This window comes from Aphis gossypii, chromosome 1 (assembly GCF_020184175.1).
Source record: "Aphis gossypii isolate Hap1 chromosome 1, ASM2018417v2, whole genome shotgun sequence".
Taxonomy (NCBI): domain Eukaryota; kingdom Metazoa; phylum Arthropoda; class Insecta; order Hemiptera; family Aphididae; genus Aphis; species Aphis gossypii.
The window spans coordinates 44,072,128-44,090,153 of record NC_065530.1 but is presented as its reverse complement, the minus strand read 5'-3'; the positions used below and the strand labels follow the sequence as shown (position 1 = coordinate 44,090,153).

Sequence of the window (18,026 nt, the reverse complement as noted above, 5' to 3'; positions counted from 1 at the left end):
TTATGATGTGTACACGCGGATTCACCTCTGGTCTGGTTGTGTGCCGCGCGTTTGTTCGGTATAATAATAATTATTACAATAATATTTTATTTATTAAACGCCAATAACGCGGTACACGTCGATCACTGTGACACGAAAATCGGGTGCACGTTGGTCCGTCACGTTCGCGACACTACGTAATAATAATATTAATATTATATCGTTATAATCGTTTTTTAATCATAATTATTAGTCTTGTAATTTTTACCCGTGATCGTACATTATAATATTATTGTTGTTAACGTCGCGCTGTACCTACCCGTCATCTGTCTGCGCCGTCACCACTCGCCGAGAAGTGAACTTTGAATAAACCGTTTAAGCGTATTCACACCAGGTCTTACGGATCGCCGTTACACGTCGGATTTGTCGCCGCCACCGTGTGCGGATCGCACCGATTGTCCAGATAATAATATTATAAAGTGAGTGTCTACACGATGATTATTATTTACGTTATTATTTTAATATTCGATATGCCGCGATGCGGGCATATGACTTATACGCGTAACTATTATACTGCCCGTTCCGATCGGACGTCGTTCTCGATAAACATTTTTAACGCATTCGCTGCGACGAGCCGGTGCACTGTGCGGACACGACTACGTTATCGTGTAACAATGTCGTGTTTGTCATTACGACGTCGGCACTTGTGTCGGTATCGTCGTCGGCGATAGCTGGTTTGGGCCCACACGGTCAGTATGCTTTTCGATGTTCGGCAATAAGATTTCTGTTTATCTCTCGAAACCGCCGAATCATCGAATGTATTATAAATCCGAACGGGCTAGGCCGCCCGTGTGAGTTGCACGCTCCCGTCATCCCCCCGAAACGAACGATTTACGTACAGTCTCGCTTAGGTATTTGGTAGAACTGGTAAGAGGCACGTGGGGTATTATTATCTAGGAATATTTTATTACACGCGTTTACACGTATATTATTATGTCGTTATGAATGAAAGGGATTTGCGGGTGAAAAAAAAATCAAACGAACATCAATATTTTTAAGTCAGAACGATTTTATTACGCGATTCAATTGTACGCGATAGCGATGATGATAATACATGCGATAATATAATAGTACGACGTTCGCTAATCGGTCTAGAACGCACGAGCGATGGGTCATCTGCGTTAGTGCTCGGGGTCACCGATTATGAGATGCACAATAATTATTATTTTCAAATAAATCGTTTGTGACGAGTTCCGCACACGCAGTGTACGAAAATATCGGAAGCACAGTATTTTCTTTGGTTTTTACTTTTTTTCGTTTGTTCTTCTCTAGAGGGTTTTATTCCCTCAACGTACGAACCGGTTATTTTTCGAAGCAACATCGATATGCCACGTCCGCTTATCACCGACCGGCTAATGATAGTAATAATAATAATACCATAAATTCGTAGTTTACATAATATTATATATTATTATATTATATAGGGTGTCCCAGCAGAAGCGCATATTTTAAGGACGCCAAGATTTTTTTGTATCTGGGTTGACTGCTTTGTTCCAATGTTTTTCTTATTTTATAACATCTCCCATTTGTCATCGCAAAGCAGTTTTTGGCATTCGTCGCTATGGAGAGGTTGACAGTGGAACTACGCGTAACATTAGTGAAAATGTACTACAAGTGTGGAGAGTATGTTGCTGAAACCTTGAGAAAGCTTCGGACGATCTTTGGACATAGCTGTACCAGTTTTATCGAATTTTACTAACAAACGAGTTGCAGTCGCTCATTAAGACGCATTTTTTCGTCCGAAGCTTTCGCAAGGTTTCAGAAAAATACTCTCCGCCTGCACTTGTGGCGCGTTTTCACTATTGTTATGCGTTGTTTCACTGTGAACCTCTCCATAACGATGAATGCCAAAAACTGCTTTGCGATGAAAAATTTACAAATGGGAGATGTTATAAAATAAGAAAAACATTGGAACAATGCAGCTAATTCAGAAACAAAAAAATCCCGGCATCCTTTAAATATGCGCTTCTGCTGGGACACCCTATACAATAGCTATAATACGGTATTAGTGTATTTACATACTGATACGGATTGCCCGCCGTGTCACCGACCCCGTTAATGGATCTATTATATTTTTTATAAATGCCTACATACTAGTATTAAACATCAATGTTTTCCATATTTTATCGTTATTGCCGAGATGGATTTATTGTGGTCGGGAAATTCGTTTTATTTCCTTAAATAATTTATTCTCGTTTATTGATTTCTTGTACCTTAATTACATTATACAGATTAACGGTTCAACAACAATCATGTGACACGGGAACCGAATCTGTCTCGCAGTCTACTCTCTTGAACCCTGTGATCGACGGTCATATTTTATAGCGTTGACAACAACGACGACAAAAGCTCTATCAGTTTTGCGACAGCAGTGCAGCAGCATCATCGGCGCATCTACGCGGTGGACCGTCCACATTTAATATGCTACGCATATCAAATTTCAGTAAACGACAGTGGTTGACGTTAATCGTTTTCAGTATTGCTGACTTTTGTAACGCCATCTGCGTGTCGTTGCAGGCACCGTTTTACCCCCAAGAGGTGAGAGGACCGCATTTAATATCAAACATAATATAGTTCATTGAACTTGGAAGCAGCTGTCACGTATACGCGGGGTTGTGCAATGTTGGTGGTAGGGAGGGACAGTATTTATTGGTCGTCAATGACTCGTTAGGTTTAATATAACTTATTTGCAAAATGTCAGATGATTTATTATGGTTTTTCGTGTTTGATAATTGATTTAAGAAAAACAAAACTAAATTTAAAACTCCATCCGAAATGTGTATAACATCTGTACTCTACACTATAGCAATAGGCGTAGTTATTAAGTTATCTGACCTAAAATTTGTTTAAATTCACATACATGGGGCCCGTCATGTATAAGTCTATAATAATATACAACTACAACATCTTTAAAATATTGATAATCTCCGTTTGACTTATCCGTCTTATTTTTGGCCTAAATTTTTATAGGTGTGTTAAGTTTTTTCTCAAACATCGATAAGCTCCTGGTCATGGTTGCTCAAAGAAATCGGTCCGGCACTCCTTCAATTTTTTTTATACCTACATTATTCATTATAGGTCACGTAACCATATTATTGTGTCCTACAAACAAACGGATAAAATATAAATAAAGGCGCGTGTATGTAAAAAGTGTTCCAATTTACAATCTCGACCTAAATACAAAACCCACATTATTATATTATGCTGCTCTCAAGTCCAAAGTTTTCATAACATTCTGATTTTTTTGATTAGTGTTAACCTCGACATTATTTTGTTTGTAAATATTATAAAAGTCGATGCGTTCAATTTGAAAACGATATTTATAATTATATAGTAATGCATTTATAATTGATTTTTATTTCTAGAATGTTTTGATAGGTACCTATTGCATACTCCTTCGTTAATAATGTGATACTTAGATAATATTATAATATAATAATTATACAATGCATTTAAAGAAACTAATATATTATTTATTTTATAATGTAAGAAAAGTGAAAGACTCTTTAATTCTTTAATACTTAAAAGCCATGTTTACATAGAAATAAACAGGACTCTTTACTAATGTAAATATAATTTATATACATAATGTATGTATGTTAGAATAATATTTAAACATTTAAACATTATATAGGTAGTATATTGTATATATATATTATATTATACAGAGTGATTCATCACGCATGTTCAGTGTTTACCCTTTTTTGTTTAGTTATATAATTATTTATAATTAGATTGTTGGAATTTTCATGTATACAGTACACTGTACATTATATTATAGGGTAAAACTGTATAAGTAAATATAACGTAATTAAATAAATTTAGTATAAACATAAACAATTAATACACTTCTTTTTGAAATTTGTTGTACGTATTACTTTAGGAGTGTCTTATGAAGAAACAAACTTCTGTTTTTATATGAGAACCTCCTTTTCTACGGTTACTTATTTCTTCTGAGAAGTTGAAGTATCAAAATTAAATGTTGAATGATTAGTCTGAGTTATTTAATGTTGTATACTAGCAGATAGTAGATCTATGATAATGGGTTTGAAAGATATTTGGGTTATGGTTATTTGAAAATTGTTGTAACTTATATTAATCAATCAATATTTATATTTTATAAAAAAGAATCCAAGTAAATTAATAAGTACTAGATCAGAGATCTAATATTACAAAAAAATTTATTTTTGTAAAACTATTTTTAAAGATTAATTATCTTTAGTATAAATATTTTAATAATTGAGAAATTACTTGTTTGATTTTTGAATAACATACATCAATATTAAAAAATAAATATATATTTACCAAATAATTAACAGTGAAATGGGGGGCCTTATTTGAGAAATAAATGTTTGTATCACACCACAAACACTCATCAAGTAGTACAAAAAAAATTTTAAAATATGTTAATCAAGCATATTTGAAAATTCCAAAAATCAGAATTTGAATAAATCCATTATCACTCAGTCACTCAGGTCACTCAGTATGCTTGGCTGATCACTCATTATACGCATATTTTAAATGCACATATTATTTAGTCATAGGATAAAATATTCTATTACAAGCTATTTTATGACAATGCAATATTATAAATGTTTTAATTAATTGTTTTGAAATTAATAAAAAAACAAAATTAATCAATAGATTATAAAATAATATTGTATGTTGATGAAAAATCTGTTCAATATTATATTTAGGCTGAAAAAAAAGGAGCCACTGCAACCGAATATGGTTTGGTATTCGGTATTTTTGAACTGGTCGTGTTTTTAATCAGTCCCGTTTATGGAAAACACGTGAGTGAAGTTTAAAAAAAAAGGATATATTGCAGATTTTTTTAAAAATATTGTTTATATTTTAGTTGAATAGGATTGGACCCAAGTACTTATTCAATGGAGGAATATTCACAACAGGAATATGTGCAATCTTATTTGGGTAAGGAAAAAATTACAGCAATCTATAACAAATATTAAATATATTATTTTAATTTTAAAATGTATATAAAATATAAAAATAAAATATATTTTTTTAAATAATTAAATTTAATTAAGCTAATAATTATTAAATATAAACAGACAGATTATCTTGCCTCAGAATTGTTTTTAGTGAAAGTACAATGATTTATCAATGAAATCAATGAATTGTATCCATTTCAGTAACCAAAAACAGAAATACGAAGTATACTCTATAATATATTATATACCATTTAGCAGATTGACTTACTCGGATTTTTTGTTTAAAAATGTCTATTGACCTAGAAGTAACATAAATCGAAAGTTTTAGTGAATAAATTTTAGCCGTTTAATAATTAAATGTCGTGTAAATATTTTAATTTTTCAGTACCTATATTAATACGTGATAAAAAAAATAAAACGAGACTAACGTTTTTAATAAACATTTGAATTATTAATGACTATTATTATTATTGTTCATAACTTATGTTCAGTCAAAAAGACACATTAGTATAAAACATAATTTCATATTATTATGTTTTATTAAAATAAATTATACTTCACTGATCTCTAGCGGATATAGTACGCGTGTTAACTGTATGTGCATATTCGAATTAATGATTCAGGACATAAAATCAATACTCTAAATTTGATGACGTAAAACCTAATGGATTCATTAAAAACGGGGGCTTTTTTTTCTGTTTTGGTACCAGATTTTTGGACAGGGTGGAAGGCCATTATCCATTCATCATTTTATCATTCGTCATACGTATCGTCGAAGCGATGGGAAATGCGGCATTTTTGACAGCCAGTTTTGCCATCATTGCGATGGAGTTTCCGGACAACGTGGCTACCACATTTGTAAGAAAAATAACGAATCAATTAATTTTATAAATTTTAACCCGTGCATTATATGATTTATATAAATATTTTTATAATTTTAGGCTTCACTTGAGACATTTTTTGGTCTTGGGCTGATTGTTGGACCAACTGTCGGTGGAGCTTTGTATGAAGTTAGAATACAGTGTTTATAATATGATGACATTGCAAAAAACTTTCACACTAACAAATTTTATTTTTTTTTCAGGTCGGAGGCTTTGTAACCCCATTCTTAGTTTTAGGTTCCACACTTTTCCTTTCGGCTGTAATGACTGCGTTTGTGTTACCCGATCACCCCAATCGTAGAAATGACGTAACTAGTGATGGTAATTTTTTATTGAAAAAATATTATCACTTATAAAGTTTAAATCTTTTATAAATTGTATACAATTTGAGTATATTGCATGATTTATTGTATAAATTTAAGAAATACATTTATTATTAACTTGAATGCAAAGAATAACACGTTTATAAAATATATTTATAACCTTTTTAGAACTGAATATTCTCTAATAATCAAATATGATATAATTGTTATTATAAAACAAAAAATGTTGGTTTATGCATTACGCAGACAATAACATAAATTTTAACGATTCTAAACATTTAAAACTCTATGTATATTATATTAAAAAACAGTTTACGATGAATTCTGTTTCAAAGCCCGTGTACGCTTGTAGTCTGCATAATCATTCCAAAATATTTTCTGTTATAAATGTGGTTAAAAATAGTCAGAATAATTCAAATAACAATTTTTAAAAAGTACAACAAATAACTAAAAGAGATATCTCATGTACTTAAACTATAAGGGTGGATTATAATATTATGTTAAATAATATTTGAATAAATAAACGAATAATAATAATATGATAAATATTTAATTTTTTAAAGATATATTTTTTGTCATTGAAATTATTTACTCGTCTATTGAATCAAATCTGTATTGGTTTGTTTTTGCCATTTATATTTTAAATATTTTTAAAAGCTCTACTATAATCTTGGGTGGTTGGGTGTGGTACCGGATGGGGATATTATAATTGTTTTTTAGATAAAAAATTGGTTAAAATGTGTGTTTTAATACTATACACGTCATATTTTACAGCTAGTCTATTGAAAGTATTGAAAATTCCTGGTATAATGTTAGCGGCGGCTAGCATTATCGTGACTTCCATGAGCATTGGGTTCTTGTCCGCTACCTTGGAACCACATCTTAGACAAGTATGATCGCTGTGATAATTACGTCGCTGTTATTTTTGTTTTCATCTTTTCTTTTTATTTTTCAGTTCAAATTATCTCCAATGGTCTTGGGGTTGATGTTTGTCATAAACGGCGGTACTTATGCATTAACTGCGCCATGGTGGGGTTGGTTGTGCGACAAAGTGCTGCCGGCAAAAGTAGTCACGTTGCTTGGGTGCATCATTCTCATGATCGGATTCAGTCTTATCGGCCCGGTGCCATTTCTCAACAGACCGACGTAAGTATACAGCGGGTGTTCGTCCCAAAATGATTTATAAAAAAAACAAAAAAAATGTTCATGCTAGATATTATGTTATGCAAATGTTACGATAACATGCCGGAAAAATAATGTTAACGTTAACTGTGTTTTCGCACATTTTCAGAGAATTTTCCGTCACCATACTAGGATTGGTGATGCACGGCATGGGCATCGGCGCACAACTTGTTGCATCGTTCACCGACGCTCTGCGGACAGCCATGTAAGTATTTGCAGAGGTTTTTTTTCTCGGTAATCGGATAATAAATCACATAAGCCATTCGTTACTTTTAAATTGAATGTGACATTAGGATTATTGATTTACATGCTCGTTCATGTACATAAACCGTTTCGTTATTTAAACTTTATGTTCCTATGTATGTGTATGGCGAACTGTGTAAATAAAAGTTCGTTAAAACTTCAAGAGAGGGATTTGAAACAATTAGTTACCAACATATAGCATTTTTTAGCCCCAAAAAAAATGCCCCGTGTATATATCAGTGATATAAAAAAAAACAACGATTCTGAACAAATTTGAATAATAATATATGAGATACTGTATAACACACATAAACCATTGTGCTAAATAGATAGACATTGACAGATTTTGGGATTTAATAATATCGATACTGATACAATACCTTATTCAATTAACTAACTATAAATTAAATATTGAAAGTATTATAACATCTTATCGAGTAAGTTAAAATGATTCTCTACTAATGTTAATATTGTTTTATTTTGACTTCATTTTATAAAAATATAATTACATCTGTTTGAATTTCCAGTCAGCACGGATTTGCCAATAATCTGGAAACTTATGGTCTGATATCGGGACTTTGGACATCCACTTTTGCACTTGGAGCTTTTATCGGTCCTTCAATTGCCGGTATACTGTACGATATCGTAGGATTTGGCGCAGCTACTTTATTTGTTATCGTATTATCCGCTGTAGTGGTGAGTAAAAAAATAAAAATATTTAGCGAGGGTTATTTATTTATATAGTTCATTATTAATATGATAGTAGATCGATTTTTGTTGTTACATAATATTTTATAATCATATAAGCATTTATATACAAATAAATAGAGTTCCGGATTTTATCTTTATGTATGATTTCTATACTAACGAACCAGATGGGTAAAATTAATTTTAATCCTAAAAAATTAAATAAAACAATTTTCCACTGTGACTACGATTAACGTATGATTATAAAATAGTTATATAAGAAGAAAAACTCGACAAAGGATTAAGAACAATTTTAAATAATGTTTATGTAAAATCTATATACGCGCATTTATTGCTGATCGAATTATTGTCGTTTACGCAAACTTTTGATTAAAAACTTTCATCAACATAAAGAAAACTTAATTAAAGACTTTCGTAATATTATAATATAAATCAGCAAAAGAACTGCTTTGAATAACAATATTTTTCAATTTGTTGATTTACGTTATCACAAATAGATACTGATCATTTAAATTTTTTTTTTTTAGTCTATAAATAACCCGATGATAATATATTAAAAGGAAAAAAAATGATAATGTTTAAAAACTTTTTGTAATTTTGATAACATCTATTTACAAACTTACTGCCATTCATGTATTTTTGTTTAGCTTATAAATAGTTTTGTTAATTAAATTCATAACACGACTATCAGTTTTCTCAGTTGTGTTTGTTAAATTATTATTCTAATTCTAAATCATAGGTAATTAAACGGTCATTAACGTCGATTGATTTTAATACTATTGAAACTGATTTTTTTAAACTATTATATTGCGGATTAAACATAAAGATAAGATTAAACAAGTGTGAGTGAGTTACACACTCGCTTATCGGGTTGGTGGCTATTAAAATTTATACTGTTTTAATAATATTTAAACTAAGACTATATTATGAAAATTAGCTTAAAACCATAAACCAAGAACCAAGTAGATAAATTGAGTGTTTATTTTGGCTATGAGATAAAAAAAAAATCGATACTAAATTAAACGAAAATAGCAAATTAATTTTACCATAAACTTATACTAGATTTTGATTAATTAAATAAACCTTACCTTAATATACAATATATTTTACATTAAAATGATATTATTTCTTTCTGTATTCGTACAGAAAGAAAATAGCTGATTATTGTATTATCAATACAACAAAGTGTGATAAAATATTTAGATAATTAAAATAGGAATTTACGACTTGCGAGTATGTATAGCGAACTGTTGCAGTCAAGGCCAAGGAATTTGCATCCGTTTTACTGATTTAAATATACAATAACAATTCTATATTTTATTATTATTTATAAGTTATAACCTTAGATACGCCGTAAACGGAAAGCACTTGGGCGATTAACGCATTTTCTTATGACTTATGATATCATGAATACCGTTCAACACACAGTTATCACAGTATTATACTGTAATAAATACAGGTATCATCTTTAAACCGTGAAATGACAATAGTAAATGTTAAAATAATGACGGAAAAATAGCTGAGCGTAATATAGTTAAAGAAAGGGGTAATGTTCAAAATGAGTTAAGTAGGTATCTTATTTTATTCATATTCCTGTCATAAGACTTTCTTCAATTAAAAATATTACTTATACGTTATAAAGATACAGATAATCACAATCAGTTTTATAGTTGGGTTATCCAGCGGATTAATGAATATTTTTGAGAGATAGGTATAATAATTAAATAGTTGGATTAGATACGAGCACAATATTCGACAGCGACAGTGTGTGTTAAACCGTGAATCGTTAAGTGGCTACAACGTATTAATGTATAGTATCATAACTTTATTATATTCGTTTAAGAGTTTTATATTATATTATATGAGAATTAAGAATTAAAAATTTTAGAAATTCAAAAACGGGATACGGAAATAATTACTCGTATTGTTAATTATTTGAAAGGTATAGCGTATAATTTATCACTACATAATTAAAAAACATAATGTGTGAACGGGGTGTATTGTTTTTTAATTTTTTATACTTAATTTTTAAGTCCTAATGATTGATGTATCGCTAAACACGTATAATAATAATAATTTGAAAATAAAGTAACTATTACTTAAGCTGTTTTGAACCTTTGCTATTGTGTCTTTTAGCTATATTCCGCCATCGTTATTTTGATGTTCGCTTTTTTGGCTTCGCGGTTATGACGGTGATTCATAAAATACCTTGTTCGGAGGACCCACAGCCGTGATTGGGGTTAATGCAGGTTGATTGATGGCAGGTCGTAAGAAAGTTTAATGCTCTAACTATACTCATATATCGTATATGGGAATATAATGGTAGCTAGGTCACATTTATTTTTGCGCGACAACGACGATTACACGTTGATACTTTTTGAAAGCGTGCCTTAGTCATTCGTCAAACGTCGATAAAAATCTTGATTTTTCTTATCGAAAAGATCAAATAAAAGTTTTAAGAGTCACGCGCGTCAATACGATTACAGAACGGAAAAGTTAACCTGTATACAGTGCAATTCACAAAACCGTTTATCTCCTATTTTTACCGTATTACCCTAGTATATTTAACAAATTTTAAAATATTTAGATATATCTTATACTATCTATTTGAAGACTGACTTGATACAAACTAACTACAATTTTTTTTGTTGTTAAAAGTTAATTCAACCTACCATATTACTAACGGATAAATACATTTCTTACGGTACTTAATATAAATATATTATAAAATATCCCCAGAGATAAAGGCTGAAATACCTTTACCACTCGGAATCGTTTTTTGCATATAATAAATTACCATTAAATTAAAATTTAACACATTCGCATATAATGTTTTATTCAATGATAAAGTACACTTGAAATATACTGTGCAGCGTAGTCGGTATCCTTTTTAAATTTATTACCCAACGTCACGCTGTACAAAATTCTAACGTAAATGATTACAGAAACTCGATTACGGAAATTCAATTACGACATTCAATTACCTACAGTAGCCAGCAGGGTTGGCGATACCCATTTTCCTATAAAAATTAGATACCGTATTTCTTTATACTTATTAAAAATATAAAAAATAAATTGAGACTATTTTCCTTCACTGTTTTTAAATCCCTCTTAATAATTTGAATACCTACATAATATAATATTAATATTTGGGTCTGCAATATTTTTTATACATTATATTTTTATATTAAAACAACCATTATACAAATAAAATTAGTAAACAATATTAAACCAAATATTAAATGTTAAAATGCTGTACTTAATTTATAATTTAACTTAAAATAATTTAATACCAATAATTATCTTTCAATAATTATACCGCAAATAAAAGTATCCATCTAAAGAAAATAGTTATTAATAGTTAATATTATGTACCGAAAAATAAATGGTTTTCACGCTGATATTTGACACATTGAGAAATAACTTTTGTTCTATTCAATTTAAGTTTTATTATTCAATAATTATTTAATAACCATTTTGAAACTCTGATTTTAATTAAACCGTACAACTTTTATGTAATTAAGTCGATAAAAATATCACAAACGTATGTGCGTACCTATTAATTATTATTTATTAGGCTCAATCGAAGCACAAGATTATTGATTATTAGCGTACTATTAGCATTCAATACCTGACATAAAAGTTACTCAGCTATTGGTACCTGCTAAAATATAATATTTAATGCGATATAACTTTATAAGCATATAATCAAATAGTTTAAAGAATAACAGTATAGAATTGATTTTAAAGAGAAAAAAGTGGGTGGAGAAAAACGTATCTGATTTTCGATTCATCAAACTTTTACCATATTATTATATCATAATTTTCTACTTGTTATCACTATAATATCTCATAAAAAAAGCACTCCAGCTAGGACTTAAACGGATTAATGTCGGAGTTTTAATTTTTATTTCTCCTTCGCAGGGAGTGGCCGTAACGTTGTTTTTGATCTTCTCCCGACCACCAAGACTGGTCAAGGACGTGCACAGTTTGGATAATTTGATGGATCCTCTGGTCAAGTCCGTGACGGAAAACGGCGGTGGTGGCGCATACAATGGTCTCATCTCGTCGGCGCTCACGTGCCCCGCCCCCCCAGAAAGGCCGCCAGGCATGGATGGCATAATCGCGTGCAGCAGCTACAAAAATCGATTGGGCACGTGGAACCGGAAGGAGAGCGAATTGGTCATCGGCAGTCATATGGGAAACAGTTATGCGGACGAGACCAGAGGTCTGCTGGGCTGACCTGCACGTATTTAATAATATTATTGCGTTGTTATAATATTGTGATATATTATTATTATCACTACTACCACACGCCATTTGCAGCTGCCGATGAACTTGTATAATATTTTGTTTCTTTTTTTAAACGCATTTTTCGAATTTTGAAATATTTAATAACGATAGTCGTGTTAGCAGTTATAAGTCCATTTTCACTTCCCGTCGCCATCTTTTACTCCTTTTATAGAACTTTACCAGCATATAATATGCAAAACAGATCAATACCATTTTCCGGTACGATGACCACCAAAACCACTATATCACCACAACCATTATTATTTAGGTATAGTCACCGTCATCGATATTGTTATTGTTGTGCCATTGTTATTTATAATATTATATAATTACTATTGTTTTGTTTTTTTTATATTTTTTTAAGTCCAGTCATCGATTCATATACTTTTATTGGTTTTATAATAATAATACAAATAATGATAAGTAATAATTTTAGATATTATATTATATTATACACCTACATATTATATTTTTTAATAGAAATTTATTTTTATAATAACGTATCTTTGTGCTTGTTTAGTCCAGGGCTCGAGTTTTTAGCCTTGACGAATTTATTTGTATGTATAAATATTTTATATATATTATTTAAATATATATTCATGTCGAATTGCTTGTCAAGCAAATATGTTTGTATAATACTATTGCTGAATCTCAAATTATACATTTTTTTAAATAAAAACTTATTTGTATTTGTTCTTTATATTTTTAATATACATTTTTGTATTTATTTGTATTGTAGTTTTGCGATTGGTATGGTTTCTAAAAGCAACAAAGCAACGTTGAGAATTACATTTTACGACCAAGAATTAGTAACAAGATATGCCTTAACTGATGTGCAAACAATATATAATAAATAAATAAGAACAACGCGCGATGTCTTTCAAGATTTTTTTTAATAACTTGTTTTATTGGTAATATCATGTTTAAAACGAAGAAGTACTGGAAACATAAACTCACCGCTATAGTAGTGTACCTAAATTGTCTATATACGGCGCCGTGCAACATCAACATTTAATTATTAAATTATTAAATACATCAATATCATACATTATGTTGACCACTTAGCACTTCGAACTTATAGGTTAATACCATTAAGGCTAATGTAAGAAATATTTAATAGTGTATATTTACTATTTAACATAAGGATAAAAAAGAAATCGCTTATAATTCATAAATATTGTTTCCCTTAACAGTACGATGATACGACACATTTTATATTACAAGTTATTTATTAATTAATTAATAACTGTGATCCAATACATGGTATTATTATAATTTTATATTTCAAAAAAGTTTTATTTATCATAGGTTATATTTTAAAATGAATCAAATTGACTGACGATTTGCACGGAAATCAGTTACGCAATCATTCATTGCGTTTCTTGTTATTGTGGTTATAACTCTCTACGTCATTTATTAAGAAGAAGAAGCCTCATCAAAGCAATCTGTACCTAACGTTCAATAAATAGGTGCTTTATATTTCGTGTTTGGTCAGTGACGTGGGAAAACACAAAAAATACGTTTACCGTGAAACATTAGTGTGTATGTGTTTAAAACTTTACTGAACAAATTAATATTATTCACCGATTTACATAATAAAAAACTAACATTCCAAGTAAAGGAAAAATATTATTGTAAACTTATATTAGTTTATACATTTTTGATTTTTTTTTTTTTACGTGTATTGTTGTAACCCTTTTTTACATAATATTTTAAAGAGTAACCCAATATCACAATACCGTTAATTACGTTGGACTAATTTATAATTTTTTAAATTTTAAAATTGATTTCAAAATAATTCAAGAACATAAAAATTGAGAATGTGTTATAGTAATAAGTGATGATAGTTTTTTAACTGATTCAAGTTTGTATCTTATACACGGAGCTTTTATAAGTACATAATATAATTTATATTACAATGAAAATCTGATATAATTGAAATTATGACATAATTTACGAGTATAAAGGTATATTTGAATTATAAATTATGTATTATTTAATATATCATCAATGTAGAATGACATGCAGTGTTCATATTTTTATACAACTTAATTTAATATAATTTACTTATACTTATTTATATACACAGGGTACAACAACAAAAGTAGTCGTAAATCGATCTTTCTATAATCGATTTTACTTTGCTATTTTTAAAATTAGAGTAATTAATGATCTATTAGAAAATTTAAAGGTATTTTGGAATTTTTCTTTATTGATATTTTAATTTTGAAGCATGTTTGCTTTTTTCAAATGTATAAAAATAACATGTTTAAAAAATACTAATACATTTCGACATAATTTTATTAAAATATCAATAAAAGTTTCCGATATTTCCGATATGTACTAGAGCTTAGATACTTATTTAACATTTAAATTGTTTAATAAACCAATTTACTTTAGTTTAAAAAAAAATAACAAAGTAAAGTTATTGTCAATGTAAAATGTGCTATATTCTATATTTGTAACCTAACATGGAGGCAACACATGTGGCGTCTTTTTAATCGATAAATTACTTTATTTAGGTAATAAGCGAGTACCTAATAACTTATAAGTAATAAGTATTGTTATAACTATCTAATGAGGTGAGATACTGTATCTTTATATATACTCATATAATATAATTACAAGGTCGAAAACATTCAAGTTCAAGGCTGTATAGAGCTGTTTAAGTATAATATATATTATAAAGTTTAGACAGGGTAGGTACATATAATCAATTAAAATTGAAAATTATAATGTTACACAAATAATTAAGTTTATTATATCTTAATAAATCAAACACTAATCGTGCACAAATTCCACACTATTTCATTGAAACATACTGACTATGGTAACGAATAATGTACAGCTAGAGAAAACATAGGTAAGCTACATTATGTTGTCATTACTTACTCGATACTTGATTAATATCTATAAGTAGGGCTCGGATTTTAAAGCATATTATGCCTCTTTTTTTATATATGAGATATAAATCTAATTTTTATAGATAAATTCGTTTCACTTCATTCTGATTCCAAATTTATTTTGGCTTTTTCGGCTTTTTTTATGTAAATGCTTTTTTGTTGCTTTTTTTAGTAATTTCAGCTGTAGAATTTGCGTATGTTTATTATGCTATTAAAGTAATAATAAAATATTGAATTAATAAGAAATGTAAAAACCCAGGATGTGGACTAAATGGTGGTTACATTGAATCATTATTGTTTTCGTTACCGGGTCGTTTATTAAATATATTATAGCCTGCAGTGCATATACGGTCAGTATGCCTTTAACATAGATATCAATTTCAAAAGTTAAGATTTAGTGTTGTAATTTGAAACCTCTTGTATAAAGTATGCCCCAATCACTTCAATGGATGTAGGGACTTCATTTTCTACGTATAAAAATATTCTGTCAGACAATAGAGTTAGTTTCACTAGGTACTGCAAATCAAAGGAAATACACGGTAGGTAGTTAATTCTTTTTTTAAATTTAAATTATCTTTTTATTCATTTTTTATTCATTTTTATAACTAGTTTATATTAATTTTTGGTCATACTTTAAAAAAGAAACATATACTTCTTTTTTGCTTTTATAAAACAACTGTATGTTTTTTTTAGTGACTTATTATGCTTTAAAATCCGAGCCCTACTTATAAGTAATATTACTATGATATTAAACAGGTAACTAAAACATGTATAGTTAATATATTGTATATTTGAATGTATTTTATCGTTTAGTAAATCATAAATGTAGATATAAATATAGGTTTTTATTAACGTCATTCAAATTACTTGGCTTAATATAAGTATAGAATTATAGAATGATCATTTAAATCTTAACCTAACTGTACCATAATTACGGTGTGGTGACAATAGGTTTCTAACTAAAATACTCGAGTTCGTTGACTTATATTTTCGTTTGTTGTAATTTGTCGACCAATTAGTCGTATATTATAGCTAATGGTATAGTTTATGATTTTATTTGATAATGGCGGCTAATTATTTAATATTATATTGTAACGTGATTTATTTATATCGATATAATCAAATTTAAAAATTAGGCCGTATGAAATAGGTAGGTAATAGGTATAACAGATTGATAAAGTCTAGACTCATGTATTTTTTTTTCATTATTTTTTTGAACATCAATTACAAGGTTATTACTTATTAGCTTACATAGAATACATATAACTATTTATAATGGGTTAATTTTATTAATTTTAATTTTTATATTTATAAAATTAAGATATTAAGTTAATAATATGGTTTTGAAAATGGTTTGATTGTTACATATACATTTTCTGTCATGTGGAATTCATTGGGCAAAATTCAGAATCAATTTTGGCTATCAGGTACCAATGTCAATACTCTGTGTGCTCAATTATACATATCAATATTATATAAACATTAAAAAAAACTATTCGTTTAGTTGTACTTGAATATATTTTTATAAAATATATAATTAGAAATAACTATTATTGGTTTTTAATTTTAAATATAATTTTAATGTAAATCAATAATAATTTATGCTTACGAGATTCGACTGTGAGATAAGTGATTTTTCTCCGATTATAATTGACCTTTAAAGAGATATATTATTAAAGAGTACCTGCTTATTCATATTTCATTTAATAAGCTATAGTGCGATAAAAAATATGAATTGTCATTCATCATTCATGGTAACTCGAACGTGTATATTGTATATATATACATATATCACAAATGTACAAATCATAAAATATGTAGTCGATCGGTCCTAATAATATAATATAATTTATCCATTTTTTTTTTTTTTAGCAGATAGATAACTGTCGTATATACAATTACAATATTACATATGTATAATATATTAATATATGTACGTTATATTATACAATAAGAAATAACGTAGATACGTATAAACGAAGAAAAAAAAGCAAGTTATTTCAATTCTATACGTCGCTGCAGGTTTAAGTGAAATAGTTCCCTAAGGTACGTATAAACTACGTCGCAGGTATTACAAACCACAATGTGTATGCTATATACATATTCACAATTCACAAACGTACGTTACTTAATTCAATATATTATATAATATGTATTATTATACGTACATCTAGTTTCTTTGTCGTCGTTTGGATTTTCTCTCAAAAGCTCGTACAAATGAACCGTGTTATTTATTACAATTTTATGTCGAAATATAAAAGCCATCAGAGTAGAATTTTACTGCAGTAAGTACCTAATGATTTTGTTTTTTTTTTGTTTTCATATCTATACATTGCATATTGTTTCATAATAATTATTATAGTTTTTGTCGGATCTACCGTAATTAATGTGTGGATCGGAAAATATTTGGTAATTCAACAAATTACTATCCAGTTATAAGAGCATGTTTTAATGTTAAAACTAATGTGACATTATATCGAAAAAGTAGTTATAATAATTATG

The 18,026-nt window shown here is 28.8% G+C and overlaps 1 protein-coding gene across 2 annotated transcripts; it reads left to right on the top strand.

Annotated features, from left to right (window-relative positions):
• LOC114126091 (MFS-type transporter SLC18B1-like) lies at window positions 1-13,334 on the top strand. Of its 2 annotated transcripts, none has more exons than XM_027989971.2 (12): window positions 1-458; window positions 2,271-2,577; window positions 4,737-4,832; window positions 4,898-4,971; window positions 5,702-5,849; window positions 5,933-6,001; window positions 6,076-6,193; window positions 6,970-7,085; window positions 7,151-7,341; window positions 7,487-7,582; window positions 8,148-8,316; window positions 12,253-13,334. In XM_027989971.2, the coding sequence occupies exons 2-12, from the start codon at window positions 2,461-2,463 to the stop codon at window positions 12,568-12,570; spliced, it is 1,512 nt and encodes a 503-aa protein (XP_027845772.1). In that variant the 5' UTR covers window positions 1-458; window positions 2,271-2,460; the 3' UTR covers window positions 12,571-13,334. The 2 variants fall into 2 exon arrangements, with proteins under 2 accessions (XP_027845772.1, XP_027845780.1); XM_027989979.2 differs by lacking the exon at window positions 1-458 and adding an exon at window positions 1,245-1,400.
• The last annotated feature ends 4,692 nt before the right edge of the window (window positions 13,335-18,026 follow it).